Here is a 15,843-nt window from a genome sequence, read left to right on the forward strand (position 1 = left end):
GTGTCCTGCTCTCTCCCTCGTTACTCGTTTGCCATGTATGTAGCTGTAGAAGCTCATTGGATTCTCCATTGTCGTTTCTGCCAAAGCAATCTTATTTCCCTTTTCTGCCCTCCTGATTTCTCTCTTAACTCTACTCCCACATTGTCTGTACTCTTCAAGGGATCCAGCTGCCTGTGCATGTCATGTGCCTCGTTCTTCATTTTAACCAGGACCTCAATATCCCGAGTCAGCCGAGGTTCCCGACGTCTTGACTTGCCCTTCAGGCTAAGACGAATGTGCTTCCCCTCAGCCCTGGTTCACAGTTGTGAAACCGTCCCACATACGAGCCTTCAAACAGAATCCCCAGATCAACCTTTGAATGTTCCTGCCAAAAACATCAAAATTGGCCTTGCACCAATTTAGAATTTTAACTTTTGGGCCAGACCTAATATTTTCCAGTGCACAACGTTGTGCAGGTTAGGTGGATTGGCCTTGCTGAAATTGACCATTGGGGTCCAAAGGTAATAAGGCCAGGTGGAGTGGCCATGCAGAACTTCACTCTTAGAGTCCAAAGCTGGGCAGTTTCGGTGTAATAAATGTTGGATGTGTGTTGAGGGATGTGCAGGTTAGGTGGATGGACAATGATAAATTGTCCTTTTGCGTTCAAAAATGTGGCGGCTTGGTGGATTCGCCATGATAAATCTGCACCTTCTTGTCCAAAGATGTACATGTTTGATGGATTGAACATGATAAATTGTCCTTTTGTGCCCCAAAATTTGCAGCATAACAATGTTTTTTAGTGATGTAAATATGCCTTCCTCTCCTGCTCTCGCCCCTCGTGTGAGGCCAGACCTCCAGCAATATGACTGACTGTTCGTGCTCTCCGCCGTGACCTTGCCCAATTAAAGGGGACTTGGGAATGGTCAATAAATGCTGGCGCAGCCAGTGACCCCCACAGCCCCATGAAGGAGCGAAGATAAATATCTGGCTTGTAATTTCTGCAGATCAGATACTCGGAGTCCTGCGGTGATCAGCTCAATTCCTGTGTCCTCTGCACCTGACCATCAGGAACAATGCACAATTCAGGAACACTCTCCAGTTACCTGGATGAGTGCCGATCCAACAATACACAACAAGCTTAACACCACCCTGGACCAAGCAGCACTGTTTCGTTTCCACATCCATCCAAATCCCTCCACCACCGTCCCACAGTAGCAGCCGTGTGTACTGTCTACAAGATGCATTTCTGCGACTAGCCATGGCTCCTCCGGCAGCGCCTCCCAAACCCACCATCACGCCAACCCGGGAGCAACAGGGTAGCAGAGACATGAGACCATCAACATCTGGAGATTGGGAGATTGAGGCAGGAGTAAGAATTATTTTTTTATTTCAGGGCCGCAGGTGCGGCTGGTGAATGCCACCCATCGCTGCTCCGGCAGAGTGGAGGTTTACTACAACGGAGAATGGGGGACGGTCTGCGATGACAGCTGGGACACACTGGACGCCAGAGTGGTCTGCAGGCAGCTTGGCTGCGGCGCAGCCCTGTCGGCGCCCGGCAGCGCAGCCTTCGGACAAGGAACCGGGAAGATCTGGATGGATGACGCGGCCTGCTGGGGGACAGAGCACGCTCTCTGGACTTGCTCATTCTCAGGGTGGGGCATGGAAAACTGCGGCCACCAGGAAGATGCGGGCGTGATCTGCAACCCAGGTAATGTGATATCCGGCCATTCGAAAGGCGGACTTTGCAGTTGGCAGACTATCGTTTAGGTTTACACCACTCCAGTTTTAAAGGCAAGAGTTTAAAAGTGGGATTCACCCGGTCAAAGTTAAGCGGTGGTGAAGACTCTGTTTATTGTTTATACCTTAACTCAAAGAGCGCGTGCGGGTCACAAGGACATTTCCATGGACATTCTAATCACTGGACGTTCCTACTGACATTCTCATACTGATAGTACCAACAGAGAAATAGATACATTAGAGATTGTCACAAATATATTTAGGATTCTTATGGCGTCTGCAGTAGAACATTGCTCATTTCAAGTTGACCAGATCAAGTAATCAAGTAGCTATACCGGATATGGTACTCGGGAAGGAAAAATGGCAAGCAGGGATTGTTCCATTGGGACAATATCTGGGTAATCCTCTGTGTCTCTGTTGTTGGAGACGCTTGAAAACGCATCAACAGATTATCCCGGACGTTCAAAAGTAGCAGAGGCGATATTTCACGACGGAATTTGAGTCAAGCAGCATAGTCACTGAATCATGGTGAGATACATCATAAAATAGGCCCTTCGGTTCAAGTATTGGTCTGGTTTAGCACACTAGGCTAAATAGCTGGCGTTTAAAGCAACACAAGGCAGCAGCGCCGGTTCAATTCCCGTACCAGCCTCTTCGAACAGGCGCCGGCTTTTCACAGTAACTTCATTGAAGCCTACTTGTGACAAGAAACGATTATTATTATTACCATCAAGCACCAACTTGTTCTGTTCCTATTTTGCAGCATTACTCCGTAGCCTTGTATGCTATTGCATTACAAGTCCACATTGAAATGTTTCTCAAACATTGTGATGGTTCCCGCCTCGACTAGTCCTTCAGGCAATGAGTTGCGAATTGGAACTAACCTCCCGTTTGCAAAATATTTCCTCAAATTCTCTGTAAATCCCCTGCCCCTTACCTTAAATCGAGCCCCCTCCTTATTGAACCATACGTTTTCATGGGAAAGGTTATTTACCACCTACGGTCCGAGAACTTATGTGCACCTCGATCAGGTCCCCTTCTCAGCCTCTTCTGTTCTGAGCAAAACAAGCCTAGCTTCGCTTCATTCCCTTACAGCACCTCGAGAGAAAGAGTAGTCACCACATCCTCGTCTTAAATGGGCAACATTAATCCCCGTCTTAAGATTTACCAATAGAGTGAACATCCTCTCGACATCCATGCTTTCTCTACCGCCTATATGTGTCCATTCAGTCAACTCTTGCTCATCTAAACACTCCAGCGGACACAATCCCATCCTGTCTAACGTTTGCAGATAAGTAAACCTGCTGTCAACTGTTTTGAATATATTTGCATCTTTCCTGAATGATTGAGACCTTACGGATTGTTTCAAAGATTGTACACAACCCCCAAAGATGTCCTCACCAGTGCCAGAAAGAATCGATAATTAACCTACCGCCCAACTATCCGATTCCCCTCGCCATAAATTATATCGTTGCGTTAGCTTGCTTAATTAATTTGTGTCCCTGCAGGACAAACATGTATGACACGATCACCCGCACAATATGTGCACCTCAGAGCTCCCTTATCTCTCAAGATTTCGATAATAATCTTCAACTTCTACTCTTCCCGCCACAATGGACAGGGTCGCATTTTCCAAGATTATAACCCACATGCTCGATCTTTGTCCACTCAATGAAGGGATCTGCTTCTTTTTCCAGCCTCCTTGCGTCCTCTTCAGAACTTGCTTTCCCATAAATCATTGTGCCATCTGGATATTGCTTCCATCCCTTCATCCAAGTCATTGATATAAATTGTACTCAGTTTCAGTCACAGGACTGATCCCACTGTTATGCCTCTCGTTACATTTTGACAACAAGAGAAATACCCATTTTTGTCCACTCTTTGGTCTAATCTTTTGGTCATCCGCAAATGTTAGCTTCGAGAGCATGGGAAGTTATTCTTCGCAATATATTTACATGCGGCACTTCAGCAAATGCTTTCTAGAAATCTAAGTACAGTGCATCCATCGGTGCTCCTTCGTCCACAGCATATATTTGTTCCTGAAATCGTCCCAATAACTAAGTTCACTGGATTTCCATTGGCACAAATCCATGTTAACTCAGCCAGATTACTTTGAGCTTATACAAGAGTCGTACATTAACACATATAATTATAGATCAAATATTTTCCCTCCCACATATGACCGTGAGACATTTGGCCCATAGAGTCTGCCCGGCCATTGAATCATGGCTGATATGTTTCTGATTCCTATTCTGCTGCCTCACCCCGATAACGGTTGTTTCGTCTTATTATTAAAGAACCTATCTAACTCTTTCTTAGAGACACTCAGTGACATGGTCTCCACAGCGTTCTGTGGGAATTATTTCCACAGATTTCCTTCCTGACAAAGGACGCATTGGCATTGGAGGGAGTGCAGAGGAGATTCACTAGGTTGATCCCAGATTTGAGGGGATTTGATTCTGACGAGAGGTTGAGTAGACTGGGAATGTACTCATTAGAGTTTAGAAGGATGCGGGGGGATCTTATTGAAACATATAAAATTATGAAGGGAATAGATAGGATAGATGCGGGCAAGTTGTTTCCACTGGTCGTGGAAAGCAGAACTAGGGGGCATAGCCTCAAAATAATGAGAAGTAGATTTAGGACCGAGTTTAGGAGGAACTTCTTCACCCAAAGGGTTGTGAATCTCTGGAATTCCATGCCCAGTGAAGCAGTTTAGGTTCCTTCTTGAAACGTTTTTAAGAAAAATATAGATACCTTTCGAAAGAATAAAGGGATTCGGGGATATGGTGTACGCGCCGGAGATTGGAGCTGAGTCCACAAAGATCAGCCATGATCTCATTGAATGGCGGAGCAGGCTCGAGGGGCCAGATGGCCTACTCCTGTTCCTAGTTCTTATGTTCTTAAGTAATTATGTTTAATAAGTTTATCAGTGCTTAATTTGTTAAATTTAGTGTAGATTCCCAAACAGCCAATCAGGTCACACCTTTTCTGTGAAGTAACTTAAGCCCCCCCACACCCCCCCCCCCCCCCCCACACCCTACACACACACACACGCACACACAGTTTGAAAAGGTAATACTCTGCTCTCTGGTTCTCTCCCTGCAAATTAAAAGGTACAGGCCAGAAGAAAGAGAGCGAAGAAAACATTAGGGGAAAAGTACCTTCTCCCACTCTGCACCTAATTACCTCACTGCACCAAATTACCAAGTTCCAAATTCCCACTCTGGATATGTCTCACTCTGGCTGTGTCTCCTTGACATGCGAAAAGGTACCGGCCAGGCATGTTCATTGAGTGATCAGAGAGATTGCCAAATCTATCCACATTAGCTCAGGGAGATGTTGGAGGGGAGGACAATTAGCAATAGTGACCTGAACTCCAATCTTGTTAAGAGGAGCTTGTTTGACCTCAGTTCAAGAATGTTTGAGCCCCAAAAAGGTGATCATGAAATAATCACCCCATATCTTTCAAATAAAAAAATCCGAACCACTATTTATTTGGCAGCTTACCCCGTTGCTGCTGTTTTATTCCAGTTCCTGCCCCTGATTGAAAGGCATTGCTCGTCATCTTAAATGACACAACGCCTCATCGTGTATTTTGTGAAGATTTAGTTTGGCCCAAATCCACGTTGGCTTACTTGGAGCTCATGGAAGAATGTTACTTTAAAATACTTCATAATAGCTTCCAACATTTTCCTCACCACATAAGACCATCATGTATAAGAGTGGCTAATCTTTAAGAGTCTGCTCCGCCTTTCGATCCTGAGTGATATCTTTCTCAGCCCCATAACCACTAGTTCCCAATATTAATGAATAACCTATCTATCGCTGTATTAAAGACACTCAGTGACTTGGCCTCCGTAGCCTTCTGCGGCAAAGAGTTCCAGCGATTCACCACCCTCTGTCTGAGGAAATATCCACCTCATCTTAGTTGTAAAGGAGTGTCCCTTCAGTTTAAGGCTGTGTCCTCGTGTTCCTGTCTCTCCTATCAGTCGAAGCATCTTCTCCACGTTAGCTGATCCAGCTATCTCAATATTCTTTACGTGGCAATGATATAGCCCCTCAACCTCCTAAATTCGTGACCCAGAGACATAGAAAGCCTACGGGGCAGAAATAGGTCGTTCGCCCCATTGAGTCTGCACCAGCATATGCCCACAGCTCCACCCTGTCCAGGTAACCCAATAACCCCACCTAACCTTTTGACACTTAGGGGACAATCCACCTAACGTGCACATCTTTGGACTGTGGGAAGCCCACGCAGAAAGGGGAGAACGTGCAAACTCCACACAGTCACCGGAGGCCGCAATTAATCCGGGTCCCTGACCAGCGATGGAGCAGTTCTAACCACTGTGCCACCGTGATGCCCTCAGCTTCTACTCACATGATAAGCTATTGATTCGCGATGTGCATCTTGTGAGCACATGTGTGTGCCACCGGGCCTGTAGTTTGGCGGTTTCAGTCTCCCTCCCGTACGAAAAGATTCACGTGGTATCTTAACGAAATTTGACAATTGATTTGCTCGCCTGAATAATACTTTGAAGAATGAGAGTTTTTATACGGTCGAACTGATTGTCTAACTATTACAATTGAGCATCGTGAATGGAGATTTACAGAGATGAATATTTCTGCAGTTGCTAATTGGTGTAACAATACAATGTCGTGTTCATTTCAGATGTATTGGAGCGACCCACCATCTCTCAGGATCCTGATATTCTGGTACACGTGGCCGGAGGTTCTATCAGGTTCACCTGCACAACTCCGAATGATTACGTGGACGGTCGATTCAAATTGATGAAAGACTCAAATGCCACTGAAGTAAAGGTGCTCAGTCCCAGCGAGATTGCTGTAACATTTACTCTCAGCAATCTAAACGCTAATAGCGGAGGAAATTACAGCTGCCTCTATGAAAGGGATGCGTCCGGGGTGTGGATTTCTTTCACAGCTAGCGAGGCTGTGCAAATCCGTGTGATATGTAAGTGGCCGTGTACTTGCTGAGACTGTGAGAAGGTGTGATGAAGGTTTTGCATCTTGAAGATGAGCGAAATCAATGCAGGGCACAAGGAATGAATGGATTTCGTTGCACATAATGCCTCATTGCTTCAGGGCAGTGACCAAGCCAGCAGAGTGCAGTCCATCCGCGGTTAACCTTGCACGGAATGGCTTGACTCAGTCATTGTCGAGCACAGTTAATGGTGAAGCCTGTTGTAGTGTGTTTGGAGACATATGTCTGCCAGTGCCAGGTAAAAGCAGTAGATTTCCTTCCCTGAATTTGAGCCCATGCCGTTGGATTGGTGATTAGCACAACCCTGGTTAATACACTGGGAACTCCCGTTCGAATTTCACCATGGCTGCTGCAATTTGAATTGAATATACCTCAATGATTAAAGGTCTAACGATGACAGCGAGACGATTATCGATTGACGTGCACAATCTATCTGCTTCACCAATATCCTGAAAGGAAGGAAATTGGCCATACTTACCTGGTCTGTCCTACATCTGTCTCTGGACTCATACAGCAATATGTTAGGACTCATAACCTGCCCCCCTTCAAGGGACAATTAGGGATGGGAAATGAATTTTTGTCCAGCCGGCGATTCCCATGTCACATGGAAGGCGTTAAAAAAAGATTGGTATGCAATTAATGACATTCGATTTCTGTTACATGTCACCATCAATTAGAGCAAGTGTTAGAACAAAGAACAAAAAAAAGTACAGCACAGGAACAGGCACTTCGACCATACAAACCTGTGCAGACCATACTGCTCGTCTCAGCTAAAACCTTCCACACTTCCTGGGTCCGTATCCCTCTATTCCCATTCTATTCATGTATTTGTCAAGATGCCCCTCAAATGTCACTATCGTCCGTCTCCGGCAACGAGTTCCAGGCACCCACTACCCTCTGTGTAAAAAAAACGTGCCTCGAACATCTCCTCTAAACCTTGCCCCTCGCCCCTTAAACCTATGCCCCCTAGTAATTGACCCCTCTACCCTGCGCAAAGGCCTCTGACTATCCACTATGTCTATGCCCCTCATAATTGTGTATACCTCTATCAGGTCGCCCCTCAACCTCCGTCGTTCCAGTGAGTTTATTCAATCGCTCCTCATAGCTAATGCCCTCCATACCAGGCAACATCCTGGTAAATCTCTTCTGCACCCTGTCTAAAGCCTCCACATCCTTCTGGTAGTGTGGCGACCAGAATTGAACACGATACTCCAAGTGTGGCCTAACTAAGGTTCTATACAGCTGCAACATGACCATACGACCAGAAGACCAAAAGACATAGGAAAGGAAGTAAGGCCATTCGGCCCATCGAGTCCACTCCACCATTCAATCATGGCTGATTTCAACTCCATTGACCCGTTCTCTCTCCATAGCCCTTAATTCCTCGAGAAATCAAGAGTTTATCTACTTCTATCTAAAAGACACTCAACGTTCCGGCCTCCACCGCCCTCTGTAGCAATGAATTCCACAGACTCACCACTCTCTGGCTGAAGAAATTTCTCCTCATCTCTGTTCTAAAGTGAATCCCTTTTATTCTAAGGCAGTACCCCCGGGTCCTATTCTCCCCTGCTAATGGAAACAACTTCCCTACGTCCACCCTATCTAAGCCATTCATTATCTTGTAAGTTTCTATTAGATCTCCCCTAAACCTCCTAAACTCCAATGAATATAATCCCAGGATCCTCAGACGTTCATCGTATGTTAGGCCTACCATTCCTGGGATCATCTGTGTGAATCTCCGCTGGACCCGCTCCAGTGCCAGTATGTCCTTCCTGATGTGTGGGGCCCAGAATTGCTCACAGTATTCTAAATGGGGCCTACCTAATTCTTTATAAAGCTTCAGTACTACATCCCTGCTTTTATATTCCAAGCCTCTTGAGATGAATGACAACACTGCATTTGCTTTCTTAATTACGGACTCAGCCTGCAAGTTTACATTTAGAGAATCCTGGACTAGGACTCCCAAGTCCCTTTGCACTTCAGCATTATGAATTTTGACACCGTTTAGAAAATAGTCCATGCCTCCATTCTTTTTTCCAAAATGCAAGACCTCGCAGTTGCCCACGTTGAATTTCATCAGCCATTTCTTGGACCACACTTCTAAACTGTCTAAATCTTTCTGGAGCCTCCCCACCTCCTCCATACTACCTGCCCCTCCACCTATCATTGTATCATCGGCAAGCTTAGCCAGAATGCCCCCAGTCCCATCATCTAGATCGTTAATATATAAAGAGAACAGTTGTGGCCCCAACACTGAACCCTGCGGGGCACCACTAGTCACCGGTTGCCATTCAGAAAAAGAACCTTTTATCCCAACTCTCTGCCTTCTGCCTGACAGCAAATCGGCAATCCATGTTAGTACCTTGTCACGAATACCATGGGCCCTTATTTTACTCAGCAGTCTCCCGTGAGGCACTTTATCAAAGGCCTTTTGGAAGTCAAGATAGATAACATCCATTGGCTCTCCTTGGGCTAATCTATTTGTTATCTCTGCAATGAACTCTAACAGGTTTGTCAGGCACGACCTCCCCTTACTAAATCCATGCTTAATTGTTCTAATCTGACCCTGCACATCCAAGAATTTAGAAATCTCATCCTTAACAATGGTTTCTAGAATCTTGCCAACAACCGAGGTTAGGCCAATTGGCCTGTAATTTTCCATCTTTTTCCTTGTTCCCTTCTTGAACAGGGGGGTTGCAACAGCGATTTTCCAATCCTCTGGGTCTTGCCTTGGGACTCCATTGACTTTTGAAAGATCATAACTAACGACTCCACTATTTATTCAGCTACCTCCTTTAGAACTCTAGGATGCAGCCCATCTGGGCCCGGAGATTTATCAATTTTTTGACCTCTTAGTTTCTCTAACACTTTCTCCTTTGTGATGGCTACCATATTCAACTCTGCCCCCTGACTGTCCGGAATTGTTGGGATATTACTCTTGTCTTCTACTGTGAAGACTGACTCAAAGTACTTATTTAGTTCGTCAGCTATTTCCTTGTCTCCCATCACAAAATTATCGGCGTCATTTTGGAGCGGCCCAATGTCAACTTTTGCCTCCCGTTTGTTTTTAATGTATTTAAAGAAACTTTTACTATCATTCCTAATGTTACTGGCTAGCCTACCTTCATATTTGATCCTCTCTTTCCTTATTTCTCTCTTTGTTATCCTCTGTTTGTTTTTGTAGCCTTCCCAATCTTCTGACTTCCCACTACTCTTTGCCACATTATAGGCTTTCTGTTTTGCTTTGATGCATTCCATAACTTCCTTTGTCAGCCATGGCTGCCTAATGCCCCCTCTGATAACTTTTCTTTTCTTTGGGATGAACCTCTGTGCTGTGTCCTCAATTACTCCCAGAAACTCCTGCCATTGCTGTTCTACTGTCTTTCCCACTAGGCTCTGCTCCCAGTCGATTTTCGTCAGTTCCTCCCTCATGCCCCTGTAGTTACCTTTATTTAACCTTTACATCTGATTCTACCTTCTTTCTTTCAAATTGGAGATTGATTTCTACCATATTATGGTCACTGCCTCCTAAGTGCTCCCTTACTTTAAGATCTTTAATCAAGTCTGGCTCATTACATTACATTAAGTCCAGAATGGTCTGTTCCCTCGTGAGCTCCATCACAAGCTGTTCCAAAAATCCCTCCTGTAAACATTCCATGAATTCCCTTTCCTTGGGTCCACTGGCAGAATTATTTACCCAGTCCACCTGCTTATTGAAGTCCCCCAGGACCACTGTGATCTTGTCTTTCTGACATGCACTTTCTATTTCGTGGTGCATTTTGTGCCCTCGGTCTTGACCACTGTTAGGAGGTCTGTACATAACTCCTATTATGTTTTTTTTGCCTTTGTGGTTCCTCAACTCTACCCACACAGACTCAACATCATCTGACCCTATGTCGTTTAGTGCGATTGATTTAATTTAATTCCTAATTAACAAGGCAACCCCGGCCCCTCTGCCCACCTCTCTGTCTTTTCGATAGGTTGTGAATCCCTGGATGTTTAAATGCCAGTCCTGAACCCCCTACAACCATGTCTCTGTGATGCCTGCCACATCATACCTGCCAGTCACAATCTGGGCCACAAGCTCATCTACCTTGTTCCGTACACTGCGCACATTTAAATATAGCACCTTTAATTCTCTACTGACAGTCCCTTTTTTTTCCCTTCGTAATACCATAAGACCATAAGACATAGGAGCGGAAGTAAGGCCATTCGGCCAATCGAGTCCACTCCACGATTCAATCATGGCTGATTTCAACTCCATTTACCCGCTCTCTCTCCATAGCCCTTAATTCCTCGATAAATCAAGACTTTATAAACTTCTGTCTTGAAGACACTCAACGTCCCGGACTCCACCGCCCTCTGTGGCAATGAATTCCACAGACGCACCACTCGTTCTCCTCATCTCCTCATCTCTGTTCTGAAGTGACTCCCTTTTATTCTAAGGCTGTGCCCCCGGGTCCTACTCTCCCCTGCTAATGGAAACAACTTCCCTACACCCACTCTTTCAAAGCCATTCATTATCTTAAGTGTGGTGGACCTTGACCACCCTATTTACTCTTTTCGCCAGAACACTGGTCCCAGCTCAGTTCAGGTGGAGACCATCCCAACGGTATAGACCCCCCCCCCCCCCCGTGCCCAAAACTGATGCCAGTGTCCCATGAAAAGGAAGCCCTATTTCCCACACAACTCTTTCAGCCACGTGTTAACTTCCCTTATTCTTGCCACCTTATGGCAATTTGCACGTGGCTCGGGCAGTAATCCGGAGATTATGACCCTTGAGGTCCGGTTTTTAAATTTGAATCCTAGCTCTTTGAAATCTCTAAACATGTCCTCTTTCCTAGACTTGCCTATGTTGTTGGTAGCGACATGGAGCACAACAACTGGATCCTCCCCCTCCCTCTCCGGTGTCCTTTCAAGCCGGTCAGAGGTGCCCCGCACCCTAGCACCGGGCAAGCAACATACCCTGCGGGACTCTTTATCCTGCTCAGAAAGGATACTATCTATCCCCTGATAATAGAATCCCCTACAAGTACAACTTGCCTATTTACTCCATCCCATTGAATGGCCTGCTGAACCATGGTGCCTTGGTCAGCTGACTCATCCTTCCTGCAGACCTGTTCGCCATCCACACAGAGAGCAAGTGCCTCATACCTGTTGGACAGAGTCAAGGGCTGAGGCTCCTGAGTCCCTGACTGCTGGTTCCCTTTACCTGCCTGACTTGCAGTCACACCCTGCTGTCCCTGGCCACTGGCAGGATTTAAACTACTTACTCTGACAGGTGTGACTGCCTCCTGAAACACAGTGTCCAGGTAAGTCACCATCTCCCGGATGTGCCTCAGTGTTTGAAGCTCAGACTTCAGCTCATCATCTCAGAGCCGGAGATCTTCGACCAGCCAACGCTTACTGCAGCTGTGGTCGCTGCAGCTCGCAATGGGATCTGCCAGCTCCCACATCAAGCAGCTCAAGCACATCACCTGACCAGCCATCACTAATTAGTTAATCAGTTTAATTTAAGTTTCTGAGTTTAGCTGTGTTTTTTTTAAATTATGGGCAGATTTGCTATCAACCAATCAGATCACAGCTTCCCTCTGACGTCACTTTTGGGAAAAAACTGGAAAACAGGAAGTTACCGTTAGGTTTTAATATTCGCAGAGACTGCTCCTCCTCCGAAAGGCTCCCGAAATTAGGCCCGAAGAAAGAGAGAGAACAATACAGTGGGGAAAAAGCACCTTCTCCCACTCTTCACTGAATTACCTCACTGCACCAAATTACCAAATTCTCACTCGGTCTGTGTCTCTCTCACTCAGGCTGCGTGTCCTTGACCTGCGCAACGCTTACTAATGTGCGCTTTCTGTCTACCTTTTATACAGACATTAGGATGACTCACTTTAAAACGTCAAAGAGAAGAAAACAATGTGTACCTTTGTGCCGCTTAACAGGACTCAGGTGACTGCCAGATATCTGCCTCTCAGCAATTAGGGTGGGGGCAGCTTCAGCCAATCAGACACTGATCTACACTGCACTTTTAACCGAAAAATAGCAGAATTAGATGAACCACTTACCTTTCCTGGTTACCTCACTGCACCAAACTACTAAATTCTCACTCTCTGTGTCTCACTCACTCAGGCTGTGTCTCCTTGTCCTGCGCAATGACTTACCAATTCTTATACTCAACGCCCCAGCGAATGAAGGCAAGCATGCCGTGTGCCTTTTTCACTACCATCTCCACCCGTGTTGCCCCTTCCAGTGACCTGTGGACCTGTGCACCGAGATCTCTCTGACTTTCAATACTCTTGAGATTCTACCATTCACCGCTATCCTCAATTCCACCGACCGTTGTGTCGTCTGCAAACCTACTCGTCGGACCAGTTGCATTTTCCTCCAAATCATTTATATATACTACGAACAGCAAAGCTCACAGTCCTGATCCCTGCGGAACACCACGAGTCACAGCCCTCCAATTAGAGAAGCCTTCTATTACAACTCTCTTCCTTCTATGACCTACCCAGTTCTGTATCAACCTTGCCAGCTCACCCCTGATCCCGTGTGACTTCAGCTTTTGTACCAGTCTACCATGAGGGACCTTGTCAGTAGCATAATAAAGAATATTTCTGCCCCAACGCAACAAAATATGTATAATGAGAACCGAGACAGGCATCTGGCAAAACCAAGCCGAATGAAAATGTAGGAATGAGTTCGAGTTCTGAAGCTTCTGAAGGGGACGTCATTCGGGCGCCCTCGTAGCTCACACTGTTGTCTCATAGCGCCAGGCACGCGGGTACAATTCCGACATTGGGTGACTGTTTCCAGTTTGCACTTGCAGGTTTCCTCCCACAGTCCAAATATCTGCATCTTAGGTGGATTGTACAAACTAAAATTGCCTATTACTGCCCAAAGATGTGCAGATTATGTGCATGGGTCATATTATAATTGCGGATCAGTGTCCAAAGATGTCCAGGCAATGCCGAAAGTCCATGGAAACCTGCCTCTTAGTGTCCGTAGGTTAGGTTGAATTATGTGGATTGGACGTAGGAGTGGGTCAATTCTTTCGGAGGTACGGTGCAATCGCCCAGCGCTGGACGGCCTCCTTCTGCAGAGTAAGGAAGCTATACGTTATGAGCAATGCGAAACAAATATGTGTTGGAAGGGAAGTATTACGCATGGAGAATGCCCTCTGTTTGGTGCATAATACAATCAGAGAGTCATTTCGGTTTGCAGCAGGCAAACATGCCCTTCGGCCCAACTTGTCCATGCCGCTCATGTTTTACCACTAAGCTAATCCGAATTGCCCACATTAGACCAATATCGCTCGATATCCATCTTACCCATGTAACTGTCTAAATGCAGTTTAAAAGATAAAATTGTACCCGCCTCTACTACTGCCTCTGGCAGCTCATACCAGATGCTCACCACCCTATGTGTGAAACAATTGCTCCTGTGGACCCATTTGCATCTCTTCAATCTCACCTTAAACCAATGCCCTCTAGTTTAAGATGCCCCTCCCTTCAGGGAAATATGCTGTTTTTCTGCCTTATCTATGCCCCTCATCATTTTATAGACCTCTGTAAGATCACCCCTAAGCCTCCTACGCTCCAAGGAAAAAAGCTCCAGTCTATCCAGCCTCTAATTATAACTCACACCATCAATTCTCTTTTGCATCCGAGCAAATATTTCCAGAACTATTCTTAGTTTTATAATATCCTTTCTATAAGAGGGGGACCAGAACTGTACACAGTATTCCAAGTGTGGCAATGTCTTGTGCAATTTCAGCAACATTTCTCAACCACCGTATTCTGACGAATGAAACCAAGCATGCCGAATGTCTTCTTCACCACCCTGTCCACCTGTGACCCCACGTGAAGGAACTATGAATCTGAACTCCTCGATCTCTTTGTTCTAGAACTCTCCCCAACTCCCTACCCTTAACTGAGTAGGTCCTTCTCCTCTTCGATCGACCAGAATGCATCACCTCACATTGATCAAAATCAAACTTCATCTGCCGTTCACTGGATTGGATTGGATGTGTTTATTATCACGTGAACCGAGGTACACTGAAAAGTATTTTTCTGCGAGCAGTTCAACCGATCATTAAATGCATGGGAAGAAAAGGGAAGAAAAGAAAATACATAATAGGGCAACACAACATATACAATGTAACTACATAAGCACTGGCATCGGATGAACCATACAGGGTGTAGTGTGAAAGTGGCCAGTCCATAAGAGGGTCATTTAAGAGTCTGGTGACCTGGGTTCGATCCCGACCTTGGGTATCCCCGTGTCTGAGTGAGTTTCATCCCCACAACACAAAGATGTGCAGGGCAGGTGAATTGGCCAGCCCAAATCTCCCCTTAATTGAATAACAAATAATTGGGTACTTTAATTTTTTTTGAAACATTCATTAACCTCGACATAACCCAGGACAGAGCAGCCCTGCGTGATTTTTCTCCCTTCCACACATATTCAATCCCTCCAGAACCGAAGGCAGTGGTAGCGTGTATACCATCTACAAGATGCACTGCAGGGACTCACCAAGTCTCCTTTAGCAGCACCTTCGAAACCCCCAACCTCTCCCATCCAGAAGGACACGAGCAGCAGACACTTGGGAACTCGACCACCTGAAGGTTCCCCTCCGAGTCAATCAGCATCCTGACTTGGAAATATGTCACCGTTCCTTCACTGTTGTTGGCTGCAAATCCTTGAACTCCCAGTCTACGCACATGGACTGCAGCGGTCCAAGATGGCAGTTCATCACCACCGTCTGAAGGGGACGACATATACATGCTGGGCCTGGCCAGGAACATCCACACCCGTTAAGGAATGAAACAAGGAAAACATGGATAGAAAAACTGATCTCAGCGACGGTGACCCAGTTGGAACCTGAGATCGCTCTAATTCCCGTACCAGATATGACAGCACACATGTGACGTTAGTGTCTCTGGCCTGCCACTCAGTTGAGGCAAATTAGCGATGGGCTATAATGCAAAGTCCTGTTTACTCGAAAGAATTAATGCAACTTTATTAAAATATAACATTAAATCTTCAGTGACAGGGACCGGTTGGAGAGGCTGAAACTGTTGTCCGTCGAGAGAAGAATGGTCTGACGAGATTTGATAGAGATGTTG

The 15,843-nt window shown here is 45.9% G+C and overlaps 1 protein-coding gene across 1 annotated transcript in view; it reads left to right on the forward strand.

Moving 5' to 3' along the window:
• The window catches only part of LOC140404600 (scavenger receptor cysteine-rich domain-containing protein DMBT1-like), a 243,460-nt gene that overhangs the window by 222,482 nt on the left and 5,135 nt on the right, over positions 1-15,843 (forward strand). The window contains exons 19-20 of the mRNA XM_072493200.1: positions 1,373-1,687; positions 6,389-6,688. Coding sequence (XP_072349301.1) covers positions 1,373-1,687; positions 6,389-6,688 — 615 coding nt within the window. The remainder of the gene's footprint in view (positions 1-1,372; positions 1,688-6,388; positions 6,689-15,843) is intronic.

The sequence above is a fragment of the Scyliorhinus torazame genome, chromosome 31, assembly GCF_047496885.1.
Source record: "Scyliorhinus torazame isolate Kashiwa2021f chromosome 31, sScyTor2.1, whole genome shotgun sequence".
NCBI lineage: Eukaryota > Metazoa > Chordata > Chondrichthyes > Carcharhiniformes > Scyliorhinidae > Scyliorhinus > Scyliorhinus torazame.